The sequence below is a fragment of the Strix uralensis genome, chromosome 1 (genome assembly GCF_047716275.1).
Source record: "Strix uralensis isolate ZFMK-TIS-50842 chromosome 1, bStrUra1, whole genome shotgun sequence".
NCBI classification, from domain to species: domain Eukaryota; kingdom Metazoa; phylum Chordata; class Aves; order Strigiformes; family Strigidae; genus Strix; species Strix uralensis.
This window is the reverse complement of record NC_133972.1, coordinates 69,176,762-69,195,995: the sequence shown is the minus strand read 5'-3', so window position 1 is coordinate 69,195,995 and position 19,234 is coordinate 69,176,762. Positions and strand designations below refer to the sequence as shown.

Below are 19,234 nucleotides of genomic sequence, written 5' to 3'. Positions count from 1 at the left end.
ACTCTAAACAGCACAGGCATGGAAAAAAGGAAGGTGAGTTATCTGAAATCCCCTTTTCTTCCTTTTTTTTTACAAAACCAGTGTTTTAACTGAATATCCCTTTAGACATGTATTAACTGTTGCAGACTGATAACGAGAAACTTAAGCTGGAAATATTGTTGGAACATTTAGATAGCGTTATTTAAAGTACATTAAAGTATGTATGACCTAAGCCTACTCTAACCAATGGTTCACATCCCTCTTTATATTCTTGCTTTTCATTATATATGACAAGATTTATAGACCCTGTCTGCTGCCATTAGGCTTTGGAGCATTGTTTTACCAGCTATAACACAAACAACATGTTACTAATTTTTATAATTTCTTTTTCTCCTTTACAGCCTATTATTTTGTAGGACAACATCCTGCCAAGAAAAGTACACTGATATCACTGGGGCCCCACCCAGCTTCCACCACCTCACATTAAATGAAAACTTAAGGCACTTAATTGTGATTTATATCTGCTAACTTCCATCTATTACATATTTTCCTGAAAACAAATGCCTTTTTAAAATACAGCTGCCTTAGACAATATGCAGTAAGGTATTGCTTTACTAATCGGGAGACTTACATTACTTTATCACGTGTTTAGCTTGTTTACTTCTTTTAGCAAATATGGCCAAATCTTTTTGGATACTCATGACATCTTTCCTGGTTGTCTACTGTATTTGCTACCTTTGTAATGACAGTGTTTCCTACTTCAGAGTCCAAACACAGTAATTTTTAAAGCAATAACGCACATATTCACACCTATGAAATATCAATTGGTAATATCTGTTTCTATGACTGTGCTGCCATCATACCCACAATATGGAGGGTATCTAGGAGGGGGAAGGAAGAAAAACCACCAGTATGAACCAGCTATTTAGCCACCATTACCAAATGATGATTGGGCCTATCAAGGAGATTTTGAAAGTGAAAATGTCTCTGCTTCAATATGCAGATGAACTTTGAGACCTGAGCACTCTGCCTGTCTTTTTCTTGAGTCAGTGAGAAGGTGTGGTGGAAGATTCAAGCTGTTTAAAATTTAGACAAGAAAATCCTGTTATGAGGTACAAGTGCTGTATCACCAAGATGGGCAATTCAATCAGTGGAGATGACTCAGCTCTTTGACTTTGGCCAAGTTACCCCACTGTATCAACATGAAATCTGTTCTAAAAGTGAAGGTAATAGAGCAACCAAAGGTAGGTTTCTTTTCCCAGGGTTGTAAAAAGAAAGCCCAGAAAATATTTGCTGTGACAATTAACAGATTTTTGTTTCTGGTGAGTTATTACTGTGTGGAGATTTGTGTTTTTTCTAAAGAAATCTTTACTCACATTCTTGCAAGAAATGCAAACAATGGCACAAAATAAACATTTTTTTTTCTCCCTGCTTATTCAACTTCCACCATCTAGGGTCCAGCAGTCACTCCTGAATGCTACTTTTCATCTAGATGAAGTCTACTTTAGTTAAAAACAAAAGATGTCCTTAAAGTGCTGTCAGTGATGGGGCTGTTAGAATAAGTTTGGTTCTGTCCTGGTTTAGCTAGGATGGCGTTAAGTTTCCCCAGCAGTGGGGGGAAGCTCTAGCCGGGTTATTCAATACCATGCTGACGTCACCTCCGGGCGCCAAAACGCGGGAGCTCGGGAGAATCTGTGAACACACGTGTTATGCGATCTCTCTGCTCTCACTGCTGTGTCGGTACATATCTTGCTCTGTTCGTTGTTATTACTGTTATTGTTATTGTTGTTGTTTGTTGTGTTGCTGTTGCACTCTTATCTCAGCCCCGGGGCTTTGTATTTCACTCCCTTTGTGGGGGAGGGGCAGAGGCCGCGTGGTCTCGGATCCCAGCAAGACCTAAACCTCTACAGGTTCCAAGTATGTATACAAATGCTTCCAAAAGCCAGAGTATCTACCCTTGGAATTTCATCTACCAGGATGGAAAAAAAGAGCATAATACATTTTTGTGCCTGTGATGAAGAAGTGCAACCACTTTGCTGTGTACAGAGCGCACTGCACAGTGTCCTCCAGTCAATGTATATAATATTTTTTGGACTATAATAGGGCTTTTCTTTTGTCTCCAGAATCACCCTCATAATTATATCCCATGAGTTTGTTTATCGCATGTAGGTCTTTTGATCCATGTTAAGCAGCTCCTATGAGTAGGTGGGGGTGAAATCTTTCTGTTTCCAAATTAAAATCTGATGAGAGATCCAGTTAATTAAATTTACAGTCTGAAAGTCATCAGTGCCCTATCTTTGATTCTTGTTCAATGGTTTCATATGTTTTTGACAAAGCTAACACAATTTTTTTTAAAAAACCCCTTGTCTTCAGCAGTACTTTTTTCCTACTTTCACTTTTAAACCAATTGTTCTCCCAGCTGAGAGGTATTCTTTCCAATGATTTCCAGTTACATGTGCTTTCCATATATTTCAAAACTACCTAGACTGTATATACATTCTCCCTTAATGCTAAAATGTTTCGGTTAACTTCCTAACAAGCTTTCTTCTGATATACCAGGAGCAATTGAGAAGGTATCAGCCTGACAGTTTCTTTAGATCTGATCCAAAACCTTTCCAAACCACTGAAGAGATTTCTAAAGATTGTGTTCTTCCTGATTTTCTTTACAGGTTCATGAAAATCTAAATTTTGCATAAATTCCATGTCTTCTGCCTGACTGTTCATGAATGTTGCTCACCTGTATTTTAGACTCTGTTGCTTTCTGGTTTGGTTAGTATTACAGAATTTGACATTGAGAAGTATTTTCATAGTTTCTTGAGCAAGTTCCTTGCTGTTCAAAGGGTGAGGACCTTGCTTTTCTCTCCAAAGATAACTAGATTTTTGCAAGTATAGTCTTCTGTACTAAAATGGCAGACGAGCAGATATAAAACTCGGAGGTGGGGATTTATGTGCAGTTGAAAATTACAAATTCAGTGCATTCTTTTCTGACAACAGTGTCAGCACAACTGTTGCTGTTCACATGGTTATCAAACCAGTACCAACAGTCTCTCAGTTCTAAAGCTACAGAAATGCTGATCTCAAGTGGAACAGTCAATATCTAAGATAAAAAAGGCTTTTATTTGCATATCAGTTATGTCAACAGAGAAGGATCTTTCTTTTACTAAATAGTATGGATTAGATATAGAAAAAGGTAAATGGATTAGGGTTAAAGGTGGAGGAGATAAACAATACTAGTATATATTCTGAATAACTGTTTTACTGATTAGAAGGGTTAGTCTTGGTGAGGGCTGAGCAGGAACAGAGGTTAGATTAGGTCACTTTTGGAAATCCTGTGCTTGAATTTTGCTTATGCAGACTTCATTTTGTGGATCTATCATACTGCTTAAGTACCAAGTGCACTGCTGGTGCTATGTACATTACTACACTTCTTCCTTTTTGTTTACTGGCCATTCACATTTAGTTGAAAACTAGTCTTTTTAGATGAGATGTAACCTAACCCAGTGCAATGAGCAGGAAAGTTAGATGTAACACTTAACTCAGCCATTATTTTTTCAACTGTGATTTGGTTATTTCAGCAATTTGTACTTCTGATAAGTTAAGCCTGAATGGCTCACCAATGGAAGCTGAGTAGTCATCTCATTCTGCGCAGTCTTCCAGGATACTACTCATGTGACCAAGTAGAAGATACAAAAGGTGAAAGTATGTGCTTAAATAGATTGGAAATAAGATTAAATTTGGGGTTTAAAAAAATTATATATGTGACCAGTTTGACATGTGATGGGTAGCTTACATATCATGCTCACTGCGATAGGGTAAGCATTTTTCTAGCAAGCAATGCAATAGAATGAGAACTTATACATGAAGCAAAGTCAATGAAAAGCCACAGAAAAAAATCAGCTTCGGTTCACTTGGTAAGTACCATGTAAGCAATTGCTCTGACCTGAAGAAATTATTTTTTGTCAGAAAAAGAATCAGAAAACTGACTCTGCTTTCAGATGAAACCTATCCTAAAAATTTCCTTCAGCTAATTGAGTATTTTTCCTTTTTTTTTTTTTTTTTTTTTTTTTTATGTATTTCCCTTATCTTCTATAGTCTCCTTCAGTCTTGTTTATTTAGGTTATAAACTCTTCAGGAATGGAATTATTATGCAATATACTTTTACAGAACTTTGCACAACTAAATTTTAAACCTGCTTATAGTAGAAATTTTTTATGGTGAGGGTGGTGAAACATTGGAACAGGTTGCCCAGAGAGGTTGTAGATGCCCCATCCCTGGAAACACTCAAGGTCAGGTTGGATGGGGCTCTGAGCAACCTGATCTAGTCAAAGATGTCCCTGCTCATTGCTTCAGGATTAGACTAGATGACCTTTAAAGGTCCCTTCCAACCCAACCATTGTATGATTCTCTCTTTTAGTATTATTAAAGTACAAGTAATTAATCCTTAAAAATAATACCTGCAATAATGCCATAGTTTAATGTTAACATTTTTGTATGAGTAAACAACATTCTAAATCCTTTTTTCCAAGACTGAAAAAATCAAGTTCATTATTGTTGCATTTTTTTACTTCACATCGTTCCTAAGAAGCCATGACTTTTTGTTATCCTTATTTCATTAGTTCCAGATGTAGAAGCAAAGGAAGTAGAGGAATTCCACCCTTTCACTACCTTGAACTAGTTACTTATTGCTATGAGTCCTTTTTATATTTTAAATGGGTAACAGTTGCAGTGTCTTAAAGTGGATCATGGAAAGGACTATATGCTTGTACCTGCCTTAGAAAATCCACAAATGAATGAACAAACAGATTGGTGTAAGCAACAAAATAGCCAGGTGGGAGTTTAATGGGCCATTAAAATAAAGCTTTAGGCCCAAAACCCATCTACAAGAAACAGATGCAAGCTTCAGTGATTCACAAATGATAAGCACAATACCATTTAGCAACCACATCAAATATACATAAGGTTGTTCCTCTGGCAAAAGTTCCCAACAGACTATTATAGTCCCTACAGGAGACAGCAATGATACCAAAGCAGGAAGGATAGGAAAAGGGCTTTGCTCCATTTATTGACATGTTATACCCTTATGATTAAAAAGAATTTTTCAGTTCCTGTCCAAGACTACATGGAGTTGGGTGTCCAATAAATGGAGACACCTAAAAAGGTAACTGAAAGGCTCCTCAACTCATGGTCTCTATTCTTGTCACAGGAAAAACTGTATTTTACAGTAAATCTAGCCAGATGAAGTTTACAAAGACAAGAAAAAAGGAAGAGTAAGGTCTAATACTGAACACTACTTTTGGACAAGTAGAAAAGGAGGTACTTTTGGAGCAATCTACTTGACTCATTGTTTATATATATATTTTACATCTCCCTCTGCACAATTCTCCCATGGTTCTCTATCCCAGGTATATCTGTTGTTGTTCTCACCCTTGGATACAGGGTACTGAAACTGATACTGTCTTTGTTCATTAGAACCATCAGCTGGAACATAGAATCACAAAATCATAGAATAGTTTGGGCTGGAAGGGACCTTCAAAGATCATCTATTGCCCTGCCATGGACAGGAACATCTTTCACTAGATCACGCTGATCAAAGCCATGTCCAAGACTGCATCTTGGTTGCAGTCTCTGGGTAGATGTGGTATGTATGTATTCTCACATAAACTGTGTTTACACTGTGGGAGAAAAACTTGTTCCAAAATAGAAGTGACTAAGCCGATCTAGTCAAATTATGTTAAAAATGCAGTGAAGAAAAGACATCTGCAATTTTTATTCTAATTATCTCTAAACCTGAGTTTAACCTGCTAACTCAAAATAAAGCCCAGGTGTCTCATCTTCACTTCTATTTTAACCAAGTTTATCTAGATGAAGATCACATAGCTTTTCACTTTTTTTTTAATGACTCTAGTAGAATAACCCTAGCCTACACTGTAGGTGTGCCAGCTTTTAAATATTTATGAAAATAATACCAGCTGAATTGCTTTGTATTATGGCAGGCATAATACCTTGTACTCATTACCATAAATGTATGCATAAAACTCCTTAGGTTAAAAAAAGTTCCCCTTGATGATAAATAGGTTTTGAAAATCTATTCAAAAGCCAGGTTGATCCATTTCAAATACTGAAATTTTAGAAGGGCATTTCATCTACTACGTGTAATTGCAATACAACATAAGATGAAGAGAAACATTAAATGTAAAGGGGTCTGTGAAGAGTTTCACTGAAATCATAAGGACACAATAATATGAGCACAAGGATGCTACTGAACCAGAACAAATGCTGTTCAGATATGGTGGGTGAATAGTATCTCATGTTGTTCACATTTCCTTTCTTTTAATTGCTTTGTTAGTTTAACCATGTGAATGATCAAAGATGGGGGAAAAATAATATTGAAAATCTGCAAATTCCATAAATCACAATATATTTAAAAGAGGAAATAATTTCTCTTTTTTAACATGATGTAGAAAATGGAGGAGACAGTTCCTGCACATAAAATATCCTGCCACTTGGAGTGGGGTTGCACCAGAGTGGTTTGCAGCCCCCTCCCCACATATATCACAGAATTGCAGCGTCACAGAATTGCAGCATCACAGAAGGTTGAGATTGGAAAGGAGCTCTGGAGGTCACCTAGTCCAACTCCCTTGCTTAAGCAGGGCCACCTAGAGCCCGTTACCCAGGACCATGTTCATGTGGCTTTTGAACATCTCTACAGATGGCAACTCTACATCCTCTCTGGGCAACCTGTGACAGTGCTCAGTCACCCTCACAGTAAAAATGTGTTTCCTGATGTTCAGAAGGAACCTTCTGTGTTTCAGTTTGTGCCCATTGCCTCTGGTCCTGTCACTGGGCACCTCTGAAAAGCACCTGGCTCCCTCTTCTTTGCACCTTCCCTTCAGGTACTTATAGACATTGATGAGATCCCCCTAAGCCTTCTCTTCTCCAGGCTCTCTCAGCCTTTCCTCACAGGAGAGATGCTCCAGTCCATTAATCACCTCCATGACCCTTCACTGCAGGGTCTTCCATACATCCATGTCTTTCTTGTACTGGGAAGCCCAGAACTGGACACCGTACTCCAGGTGTGGCCTAACCAGTGCTAAGCAAAGTGAAATGATCACCTCCTTCAACCTGCTGGTAAAACTTTTCCCAGTGCATCCCATAATACCATTAGCCTTCTTTGCTGCAAGGCCACATCACTGGCTTATGCTCAACTTGGTGTCCACCAGGACCCCAAGTTCCATTTCTGCCAAGCTGCTTCCCAGCTAGGTGGTTCCCCAGCATATACTTGTGCATGAGATGGTGCATGTGATCCCTGCACCATCAGGGATAGTACTTGAGTTTCCTACATCCTCAGAAAGTGCTCTCATGACTTTTTTGATTATTGCTGCTACCTCTTTCCACCAGGTCCTTGGACAAAATCCCCTGGGGCTCTTGGGGAAAAAAAAAACAAAACACAACAAACCAGCAAAAACATAGAGGTGAGAATTTTGAATGCTTAGTCAATAGGGCATTTCTCTTCAGTATTTTCTTGGTGGGTAAATCTGTCTTGTGGACATACTGGCCTCCGGAATCACCTTGCTGACTGCAGAGGCTGTTTCAAATCTCATGGAAGAGGTCAGTCAGTCACCCATATATCTTGAATGTAAATGCCCAAAAGTTACAAGCCAGGCATAAAACCCTGTAGAGCTGATGGAAAATATCCAGTCAGCTTCCTTAACCTCTGGATTCAGCCCGGTAGGATACGTTGCCACTGAAATCAGGGGAAGTTTTCTTAGGCAGTGTGATGAGCAGAGCTGGCCACCATGAGGCAGAATGCACCACTAGGCACTGCAGAGTGACACTTGGGGCTAAAGGGAGTGGAAGGTCCCCTTCAGGTTTTGGTGAGTTCAGTGCGGGGCCAAAACAGTACGTCAGTGTTGGACAATGCTGTAAAACCTACTCCCAAAAATAAACACAGGTTTCATCACTGTGATAGCAGTTGAATATTTCTACAGATTTTTTATTTTAACGCTAATATTGCCTTGCCTCCCTAAAATTATTTGAAAATCCATTAGGAAACCCTTTAGGAAAATGTATTCGCCCTTCAGCATCACCTGATACCTTTCCAGTAATCTTGCAGTGACCTTTCTCCCACTTAACTGGAATATTTAAACTGCCCAGACTACCACGTTGATTTGCTAAGCAGGATTAGGGGAAGAAAAATAGCACTTAACCTTGTTTAGAGAAGTGAGATATATTTCAGACTAGAGGATCAGACCCAATCTATAACGGATGTAGTTAGGCTTGTATGTACTCAGTCTAGAGTTAAAAACAACAGTAAGCTCTCCTCAGAGTAATGTGTCTCTGTGCTTTAAAGTGCTATCAGCACTGAGGAGGGGAAGCATTCTCAGGGATTAACTGCTAAAGTGCTACAAAAATAGCTGTACCAAATATACAATTAATTTTTTAGGCATGCAGACCTATATTTAAACTGCTGTATTTTTTATGATTTTTCTAAACAAAACTTGTGAGAAAAAATACCTACTTTTAAACAATATCTAAGCATCATTTTTATTTTGTTTCCAAAAAAAAAAAAAAGAGATGATCCTTGTGAGTCCCTTCTAACTAGAGATATTCTATACTCTATGAGATTTTAAATTTCACCTATAGGTTTTTAAAGAAACAACCTAATTTTGAACTGTAATCTTGCCTGATAAGCAAACAGGTTGTTGAGCAAGTAAATGAAAAAACAAAAATCAAAGGAAGACTGTGTGTGAAAGGTACGAAATGTAGTGTTAGTAACATCGCCACCTGACTACATAACTCTCAACTTGTCTCACTTAAGGAAAAATGTAAACTGTTTCCCTTTATTGTCTTAAAAAAAAAAAAAAAAAGAAAAAAGTCCTGCTTCTCTAAATTTATAAGCATACACACTCTCATGCATCCATACACATGTACACACACATATAGAGGAACCCCTATAATATTTGGAGTTGTTCTTAAGGCTCCTACTTTTGCATCAGCTCAGAAAATTTTGTATTTCCCCTAATTGTTAATAAGAGCAGTAACACTTATCTCTTAAAATTCCTTTTAAGTACACGATCTCTCTTTCACACCTTCACGCACACAAACACATGCACAGCATGTAAGCAGGAAGAAAGAATGGGACAAGCAAAGAATTAAGTTGCTTTACTAAGCTGAATTTCCAGTTCATCTATTTATAGTAACAGTGGGGCATAAGCTAAATAGCATTATGCAGGTTTATGCAAATTGTTTAGGATGAAAGGGGAGCACAGGTGATGAGAAAACAAATATAGCATTGAAGGCCACCGGAAATCTGTCTTAATGTTGAGCAATGATCTGACTAAAGGAATAGTAAACACAGCACAACATAAAGATGTCTTTTTACTTTTAACACCCAGCAGTTGTTACCTTAAAGAGGAGGGTGGCTCCATCTTGATGGTTTAAACTCAAAATAGATCCTGCAACATATGTGCTGTTAATTTGACCTAATTAGTTGTTGCTAGTTGCAGGACTTGCATGAAGAATCTCATTACATAAATTAGATAGCAAATAAAGGGAATCTTGGCCCTTGGGGGAGATCCAGTGGAACAGCAGTTTAATGTCTGATACATGCCATTTCTGGATACTCTGGTCACTGCAAGGCAGTGTTAGAGGTGAATCTCTAGTAAGTGTCTTCTGTGACTTAGCCTTCTGTAACAAGCTTATCCTTCTATTTGAAAAGCATCATTATGATTTTTTAAAATTCCACTAGTCTGGAGGATTGTTTCCTTGGGTTTACAAAAAAACGAAAGACTATGTCTGTATTCACCTCAGTGATGAAGTGCAAGTACTAATTGGCAGGGAATACACTGGTTGTCTGCAGTATGCTATGTCTTGAATCTATTGTTAGCTTCATAGTTATCATCAGAAAACACTAAAATTAGTATAAAAGAGCAATTTTTTTCCTCCAGTGAGAACTGACTACAAATATATTACTTTTTGTTGTTGTTGTTGAATTCATACTGTCAGTGTACTTTTCACTTTTTGACAGGAGACTCTGCAAATGAAAATATGCAGGCTTTTAGAACACTTACTCAGGAAAAACTCCCAAACGAAATCAGTGTGGAGTTCTGCCCAAATCAGAAGTCCAGAAGGGAGCCTCAGGTCTGGCACTTGAAGAAGCTATTTACAGAACTGCTAATGAGTGCACTGTGATGGAAAGTCATAGCAGAACACATCCTGAATACTACCAAGAGTGAAAACTTGACATAATGAAAATATATATGGGAAAAAAAAATTCTTAAGCAACTGATAGCCTTCATTTAAAAAACAAAAAAAAGCTGTTTACTAAACTTTCAGTTCATAAATAATAATACCGTGCTGTAGCATAAATGATTCAAGAATATGTGTGCAGTATAACTTAGAGATGAGCAAAATCGGAGAAGACCAGATCTGGTGAATATCAATTACTATTTAATATATATATTTAAATGAATGTATCAGAAAAATGGCTAGGAGTGAACTGTGAAATTTCTGTCTTTATTTTTGCTCACATCTTGGATTTTCCTTTTCAAGGGATTCAAGGGGTTACACTAAGCAAAATGCACTTGGAAATACACCTAAACTACATTTCATTAGGCAAACAAGAATGCTGTAGGCTTTGAACAGAGCCATGGTCTTACCTTAGAAAATGGCAATATGAATATAAAGAGGAACAGAAACCTTCCTTGGGAAATAAGCACAGTTATCATATCAGGGCTATTATAGCTGCAGTGAATATGAAAACTTCCCTTGATTTCATGGAACAGGATCAGAGCTGTGTAATGTTGACAAACACTGCCAGCGCCCTGGTGCTAGGCATTTGCAGAACTCCTAAAATGAGAACTGAATGCTTGACATGGAAGCAAGAAGAATTAAAAATTCCAAGTGGTCTCAATTTTACCGAGTATGTTTTTACAGCTAAGGGATTTTTAAGAATGCCTTGGTCAATCAGATCACCTGCATAATAGAAATTGTTACCAAATCTGCTAACAGAAAGTTTGGGAAATCTTCATTGTTCTGTTGCATGAACAAGTACTGAAATGTTGAGGGAAAAGGGTTGGGTTTGTTTTCTTTTCTTTGTTTTTCTGAAAGGATTCGCAAATGGAAACTTGTGGTAACTCAAAAATATTTTGTATGTTGCCAGAGATCTGATGCAGCTTTATATAATTGTGGTTTTTTGTGAGATATCGACTGTGGAGTTGGCTCAGAAAAAGTCTGTTAACCAAGCTGACCACGAAAGATAAAATAATAGCTTTATTGAAGGAAACAATCAAACACAACTGCCCTTGGAATGGAATGTGATTCTGAAGATACCAATAGTAAGGCAGAAGGATCTGCCTTACTAAAAGGAAAGAAGGGAAAAGGTTGTCAGCTGCTTCAGGCTGACATGTGATATTTCTAGGCTCCAGACTGCAGTGCAAAGATCCCAAGGCAGCCCTGAACAAGCTGTCTCCAGACCTGGTTACTGCACAACGATGTAAACATAGTATGAAGCCTGAGCTGGTAAGCTCTGACACAATTGCAAGGCCATGTAATGTGCAGCTACATGGGTTTCAGTACCTCTGCATGGAGCTGCATTGCACCATGAGGGTGTACCAGAACATTCATAGCCAGCTGAGAGTGGCTGCATCATACCCTCTTGTGCACTATTCTCCACTGAAAAAGGAGTAGGCTCTAACTTACACACCTAAAACAAAATAACAGAAGTAGATGGTGTGAGTGCTGTGTAGGTTTTGCACGTAGTTTCTGATTTCCTGTTTTGCTGTTGAGTTTTTTAATCAATATGTATCACTGTTGTGTACCCCTTGGCAAAGTATGCAGCAAACTGTTTTGAAGAAGCTTTGAAACCTTTCATGTGTCATTTCCATGTTGTTACTGTTCACAGGGTCATGAAGGAAAGATCCTGGCATTTTGCTGAGGTAACAGGGAGGATGCAGTAGGGAGTGATGAGACAGAAGCATGGCCAGATGGGATGTGGTATTTGGGGAAGCTCCTGAGAACTGTGGCTTACTAGAGATCATAGAACAGTCAATGAATTCCTCATAAAAATGCACCAACATCCTTTCCTGAAATTTTGCCTATATAATAGTCTTTAGATGGCTCTAATTTTAGATGAAGAATAGATAAATCAGAGTTGATGCAGTACTGATAGAGGAAATGAATGACTTGTCAAAAGCTGGAAGGATCCAGCTGACCTGCTATAAATCCATGCTGGCTGAAAAGCACGTTGCTTGCTCACTGGAGAGATTCATTAGTATTAATATATAAGGTCAGTAGGTCACACAAGTCTCATGCTCTCCTGGAAGGCTTAGAATAGAAGACAGAGGTAGAGGATTCAAATGCTCTTAATGTCTATACTCTCTCCTCAGCAGAGGACTGGAGAAAACCCAGTCTCATTCTCTGCTGGCAAATTAGCCACTTTAACCATATAATCTTTTGGTCAAATCTCCTAACTGCTTCAGCAGCAGTCTTGTCTGACAAGTGACTTAAGGTCAAGGCCTTAATGTAATTTTCTTCTCATTTGATTTTTTTTTTCTCCAATAGATTACACAATTAAATAGACTTCTATACAGATAGAATTGTGATTAAAATAGTCTGAGTGCAAAAATACTCTGTAGTCCAAAGGAAACTGAATGAGCAAAAGTGCTGCTGTTAGACCTGAGCAGAAGCTAAGGCACAGGTTTGTCATTGAGTGATTAGTGTTATAACCTAAATTTACCCTTGAAGGACTCAACTTTGTTCTGGGTACCTTAGGTAATTGCTCATCTCTTAAAACTGGTTCTTGTATGAAGAAGCACAAAGGAAATTTTAAACCAAGAAGTTGTTTTGAAGAACAGTGTTGAAGTTAAACACTAATGTTTCCTAACAACTGAAGTTGTAGGTGTTGTAAGGCTTTCACTTACTGTCGCTGGGCAAAATTTATTTCAGCTTGGTAGTAGAAACTCTCTAGTTAGGTGAATTCAAACTTGCCGCTAAAGTTGTTTAACTGTGGAAGTGGTATATGTCAGAACTATCCGTTTCATTTATTCTCCATCAGAGTGCATGCAACATAAACCAAACTTTAAAATCAGAGTTAATTTTAAGGAACGGCTATTATGATGCTCATGACATCCATTCAAACAGTATTTCAGTAGCCTGACAGAAGTCTAGTCTGTATTTCTTGAAATAACAATGTGAATGTAGTCCCCATACTGATTCCAGATGAAATCTGTGCATGATTTGGAAAAACATACTTTCACTTTTTTCAAACCTTCACTTTCCCCAAAATCTAGAAAAACAGTGACTATATTTCAGAGATCCACGAGAGGAGGAAAACGCTCTGTTGAATTTTTATGTTTAAGTCTAGCCATTCCTACCACTTTCTGCAGGACCTCCCCTGTCCTGCCCACATCACTGCTTTTCTCTCGCTAGACACATTTCTATGGTAGCATTAACAAGCTGTGCCTGCTAGAATGAGTCTGCAGAAATTTCTCAATAGCTTTATGCAGAGTCCTTACTCTTACTGTCAGAGGGGATGAGAAGAAAAAAGATTTCTATCCCTGTCTCAGATGATAGAGCATGGCATTCTGTTACAAGTAGGCAATACTAAATATGGATAAAAGATGAAGATCTTTGCAATCCTTCCTCAGATAAAAATTAACCCAAGACAAAAATTCTACTGATGCCAAACTTTCATTATGCCTAATTCTAAAATTGTCATGAATCTGAAAAGCTCTAGTACTATGCAAAAAATTGCTTCCAAAGATGATCTCTAGCTAATGCATCAGGCAGTGAGTGCTTGAAACTGTTGGAGGTGAGGAGTTACAAAAAGCAAGTATCAAGTTCAGTAAAGTAAAACAAAATGGACAGTGAAAAATAAACAATTATTAAATGTATAATCTATATCACAAAGTAAATAAAAATAGATGTTTCAAAACTCTGAGTAGCTCTTTAATTCAAGACTACTCCTAAGGTCCAGTAGAGAGATTTCTTAGTGTAACCTAGATCCATATACTGCCCAACTCTCTAGGAAGAAATGTTTTCCACTTCCAGTGACTCAAACAATCAGCTTGCCTCTTAGGAAAAGGCTGAAAAAACAGATGGGTTTTGCAATGCTAAGGGTGATAAAGCTGGGCTCTAATCGCCCTTTCCTGTCAATACTACATTTACTCCCCGAGTAGTCTCTGGTTACGCATGCAAGGGCATTCAACGGGAAGAGCTGGCTTGGATCTGGCCAACATCCAGAACTTTGAGGGCATTATATATCAAAACCAACCATGTATCTTCCTTAGAAATGAGCCAGAAGTGCAATACAGACCACAAAGTGGTGTTCACCCCAACCAGGCTGCTGCCATATGCAGCAGATAAGTTGGGTCAGAAAATACAGCACTGTGTCAAGTGCATTCCAGCAGATTTACAGCTGGTTGTTTGCTTTCAAAGGTTCTGAGATTCCTTCTTTATATTTGTGATATCAGGTGGTAAAAATTCTTCACTATGCAGGATAAGGTGAGATATTTGCCCTATGATGTGAAACAGTGCATAAAGGATGGAAGAGTTTCATTAACCAGTGTGGCATTTCCATATTCCTACAGTGTCTAAGGAAGATGAAGCTTCAACAGTTCACTGCTTCCCCTTGACCTAGTAAGAATGGACATGTGTATGTCTTGTACATATGGGCCTTCTCTGCTGTATGTATGTACTAACTAACCCAACCAGAGGTTTTAAGAAGCATGAAAATAATCTAAACCACGGGGTGCCTTGTAGGGAATTACTCACCTTCCATTTTCCCAGCAGCAAGCTGAGAGCTAGAAAAGAGAAATGATAACTGCTAGCATGACAGGTCTTTCAGTGGATTGTTCCTAGGGCTGGGCAGCTAGGTGCCACCTCTTATGCAGTGTGAGATGTGAAATATTAATTCATCCCTCAGGATGTATGAGCTCAGAAGAAAGCTGAGGACAGGTGAAAATGTAACAATGCGTATTTGTCTAATACATGTGTGACTTAAGTGAATTTATGCACCAAAGTGATCAAGGAGATGAATTTTATTAGCTTTCCAAACACACTGGAGATACTGCAAAACAAAGGAAGCCTTTTTTGTTAGATTTAATTTCATTTCAGCTAAACATCTCTTCCTGTTTCCAGCACTTGGGTCAGCAAATCCAATCCCTTTACTTTCTTCCTGAAGGAAGTTACAGAAATCTAAATACCAGCTATTTTTACAGTTCTGCAGTGTTTGACAGCCTAAGTCTCAGTCTAGGAAACAACAATGAGTGGTGTCACATGAACACAAAGTAACAGTCATTGTCTCAAGTGTGAAATATTTTGAATCTGTAACACACAAACTCCAGCAATGTTGATTCATTCCCTTTTCCTAATGAGGTCTGTACAGGTTCAAAAGAATGACTGCATACTGAGTATAGAGGGCTAAGAGTAACATAAAATACTAAAATATTAATATAAAAAAATATGTTGCTTTAGATCATCTATCAGAGATTTTTTTTTAAGGCTACTTTCCTATACAGAAATGAAGTACCAACATCATTCACTGCTGTAACAAATCATAAAGAATTCCTGCCTGCTGTTGATCTTAAGGCTCTTCAGCCCAAATCCAGAAACAGAACCTGACATCACTGACACAAAAGCCAGCAATTAGATCTTCAACATACCCATGATAGTAGGATTCTGCTTTGATTCTGGAAAGTATTCCTGTACCACCTTTGAAAAGCCAAATGTTTGTAATCTATTAAAGTCTTCTAGTTTGACATTTTCCTAGCCCTGATTCTTACAAATGCTTGATCCAAAGCCAAAAGAAACATTGGAGTCCTTTCTCTACTCTTTGGTGAGTCTGGAATCAGTCTCATAATCCCAAAATTTGATGCAATGGTTACAGAAAAGAATATTGTATTGTATTCTTTGGTGGCAACTTCGTAACAGTGGTATGCGGTAGCAGCATTATAGACAGAACTGGAAGGTTTCTTTCAAGAATGACACAGACTCCCAACTCAAGTTTTTGATGAGGCATCACATGCAATTTTGTGGGGGATGATAATTAACTCCTGTCACGAGAGTCGCCCTCCAAGGCCACTGACTGATTTGTACTCCCAGTCAGGCAGAAGCGTGCACAGAAACATGTTTTCTTGAAAATTTTCTCATTCACTGCACTTTTTCCCACTGCTTCAGAGTCTAGGAGGCAAAACGAGTAAAATCAGCGTGTTTATTCAGGCAGATAAAGCTTTATTTCTCAACGGAAGCAGGATTAACCTATGTTTATGAATTTAAGTGCATCTATTTACATATGTATCTATACTTACATGTATTTCTATGACCTTACCTATAGGTTTTGTATATTTATGTATCTTTAAATAAATGCAAAGGCAGGCGGGCACACCGGGCTGCCAGGCAGCAGCCGCAGCCCGACGCCTTGCGCAGCCGGAGGGGCGGTGGGCCGCGGGCGCGGCGCAGGCAAGGGCGTGGGGCGCTGCGCGGGGCGCGGAGGGTCCCCCCGCGGCTCCCGAGCCGCGCTGCCCCAGGGGGGGGACGTGTCCGGCTTCCCGAGCGAGCGGCGCGCAGGCGCCTCCCGCTCCCCAGCCCGGTGAGATGCTCTCGGACGCGGGAAGGGGATCGCCCTGGTTTTCCCTGCCCCCCCGCTTGCGCTCCGGCCCCCCGGCCCCGCTTTTCCTCCTCTTAGCTCAGTCCCCTGTCTGGGATTATTTTTTTTCTCCTTGTCGTTTTTTTTTTTTTTTTTTTTTAATGTTGCCCACTCCCCGGGAGCCCGTTTGCCACCCGCTGCCCGTAGCTCCTGCTCCTCCAAATAGCGGTATCTGAAGGGAGACCCGCCTGTTGATTATCCCCCCCACTCCCCTTCTCTCCGCTTCCACCTACCCGCACCCCCCCGGCTTGATTTCAAACCTTTGGATGGTGTTTTGGTGTCATTAGGAGATTAACATCCCTGGAACACCAGGGGAGGGGGGGGAGGAGGAGGAAGAGGAGGAGGAGGAGGAGGAGGAGGCGGCGGCGAAGGAGGGTGGTGGTGGAGGGGAGAGCGAGACAGCAGGCAGGAAGGTTGGCATATTAACACGAGTGAGGCTGTCTTCCCGCCGTCCCAGCCATCCCCGGCTCCTCGGTGGCAGCGGAGGGGGGCGTTTGCCGGCGCCGCGGGTTGCGGCCGGTGGCTGGCGGGCTGCGCCCGGTGCCCGCGTCCGCGGAGCTGCGGCGGCGGGGGCTGCCGGCGGGCGTGCGGCCGCGGCTCCTGCTCGCAGCCCCCCTCTCTTTTATGAGCAACGAGGCGGAGGAGCGGCAGCGGGGGACACCAGGAGGAGCATTTCTTCCCCGGGGTTTATGAATGGCACTGACATGGAGGAAATACCGTTTCAGAAAGTCAAGACCAAGAGGAAGAAGTGCTGCCACTGCTGCTGCTCCCCGCCGGCTGCCGCGGCGGCGGGAGCGGGAGCCGGGCTGGGGGACCCCCCTCCCTTGCTGCTGCTGGATGCCATCGCCTGCGAGGATGAGTTTGACTGCAAGGAGCTGGAGGGTCTGTTCCAGAGCTACAACCTGAAGCTGGAGCAGACGTCCACGCTCAAGGCGCTGGCCGTCCTCATCGTGCTCACCGCCAGCCTGGCCCTGGTGGAGCTGCTCTCCGGCCCCAGCCTGACCATCTCCAAAGGCTCGCACCCGGTGCACTGCATCATCTTCCTCTCCCTCTTCATCGTCACCAATGTCAAGTACCTGCAGGTCACCCAGCTGCAGCAGATCGTCAAGCTCACCTTGCTCTTCAGCTTCACCTTCTCCTTCCTCTGCTGCCCCTTCTCGCTCGGCGCCTACGGCATGGAGCCCCCCAGCGCCCCCGAGCAGGGCATGTGGCAACTCATGCTGGTCACCTTCGTCTCCTACTCGCTGCTGCCCGTCCGGACCCTGCTGGCCATCGTCTTCGGGCTGGTGGTGTCCGTCTCCCACCTCATTGTCACCGCCACCTCTGTCAGTGCCAAGCGGCAGCGGCTCTGGAGGACGGTGAGAGAGGGCCGGGCCGGGCACTGCAGCAGCGCACAGCCGCGCCGGGCGTGCCCGCCGGGCGGGGAGGCGCGGAGAGGCGCGGAGCGGGGAGCGGCGCGGAGCGGGCGGCGGCGGAGGCCGCCCGCAGCCCCCCGCGGCGGCGGTGGCCGGGGAGCGCCCGGCGTGGCCCCGGAGGGGCAGGGGCCAGCACGCACCTGCGCTTTGGGCCGTGTCTGCACTTCCCCGAAGTTTCCGGGAGGCGGGGGGGGGGGACACACACACACACAGGGTGGCTCCTGCGAGACGGGACCTCTCGGCTTTGCCCTCCGAAGGAAAACCGGGGCGGGTAGGGGAGGCAGCACGGCCGCTTCCCCGCCGGGGCGGGCTCAGGAGCACCGCATGCACGGGCAGTGCAAGCCCAGTGCGTGTGAATAACACCGCTTGGCTCAATACGAACTTGGCACACCCGGGAAGCTGCGTGTGCTAGTAACACTGCCATCGGGGTGATTCCTATCCTCGCCGTCTCTCTCAGCCCTGGACCCTTCGTGCCCACAAGCCATCTCATGGCGGGGGCTCTGCAGAAACGATCTGAAATAGGTGGGACCACTCAAAGGAGGAAAACCCCCTCGCTGTTCTCCCGCCGAGCGAGGCATTCCCCCTTCAGCTTCCCCAGGGCAGCTGCTGCCCCCTCTCCACAGACGTTACCTGCTATGTCAGTGAACTTCCCAGTGATTCCCTTTGCCCTCAGAATTAGTCCAGCAAAACCTCCCTCTGCAGCAAGCATCTTTGGAAACGTGCTGCTGCACTCTCCCCCCACCTCCCCCGAGTAGCTATTTATAGCCCTGCAGGGCTTTCTCCGGCTCCCGTGGCCTGATGGGCCGCACTGTCAGGGGGAGGAGGATGAGGAGGTGCCCGCATCGGAAACGCTGGGGCTGGGGGTCGGGGTTTGCTGCTTAAAGCTCCGTTATGTGGTGCCTCTGAACCACTGGGAAAGAGAAATTGAAAAATTTTTGTGTCCTCCCTCGCATTGCGTTGATTATGTCAGCCCTCAGGGGAAGCACAGGGGTTCTGGGGTCTAGATTGGTGTTAAACAAGAATTTAATGCGTAATTGAAGTACTTAGTACATTACTTCTTCTGCTGAATCCTGGTGTTATTCTCAATGGCTGTGTAAGGCTGTGTTGTGATGCTGGAACACACGCAGTTAGTATGGGCATAAACACCTCCATAAGCAGAATTGTACACCTTTGTGCCCAGAACTGTGAATTCCTT

The 19,234-nt window shown here is 42.0% G+C and overlaps 1 protein-coding gene and 1 long non-coding RNA gene across 4 annotated transcripts in view; one reads left to right on the top strand and one right to left on the bottom strand.

Moving 5' to 3' along the window:
- Positions 1-15,002: 15,002 nt before the first annotated feature.
- On the bottom strand, positions 15,003-17,866 carry LOC141944020 (uncharacterized). The gene is made up of 2 exons (XR_012629132.1): positions 17,739-17,866; positions 15,003-16,158 (listed from the first exon to the last, which is right to left on the bottom strand). It is a non-coding gene; the product is annotated as an uncharacterized LOC141944020 (long non-coding RNA).
- Positions 16,483-19,234, top strand: part of ADCY1 (adenylate cyclase 1) — a 181,401-nt gene continuing 178,649 nt past the window's right edge. For all 3 annotated transcript variants that reach the window (XR_012629129.1, XM_074869914.1, XM_074869905.1), the window contains exon 1: positions 16,483-17,982. Coding sequence is in view for 2 of the 3 variants with exons in the window: in XM_074869914.1 (XP_074726015.1) it covers positions 17,314-17,982 (669 nt within the window). In the remaining variant the exon portion in view is untranslated. The remainder of the gene's footprint in view (positions 17,983-19,234) is intronic.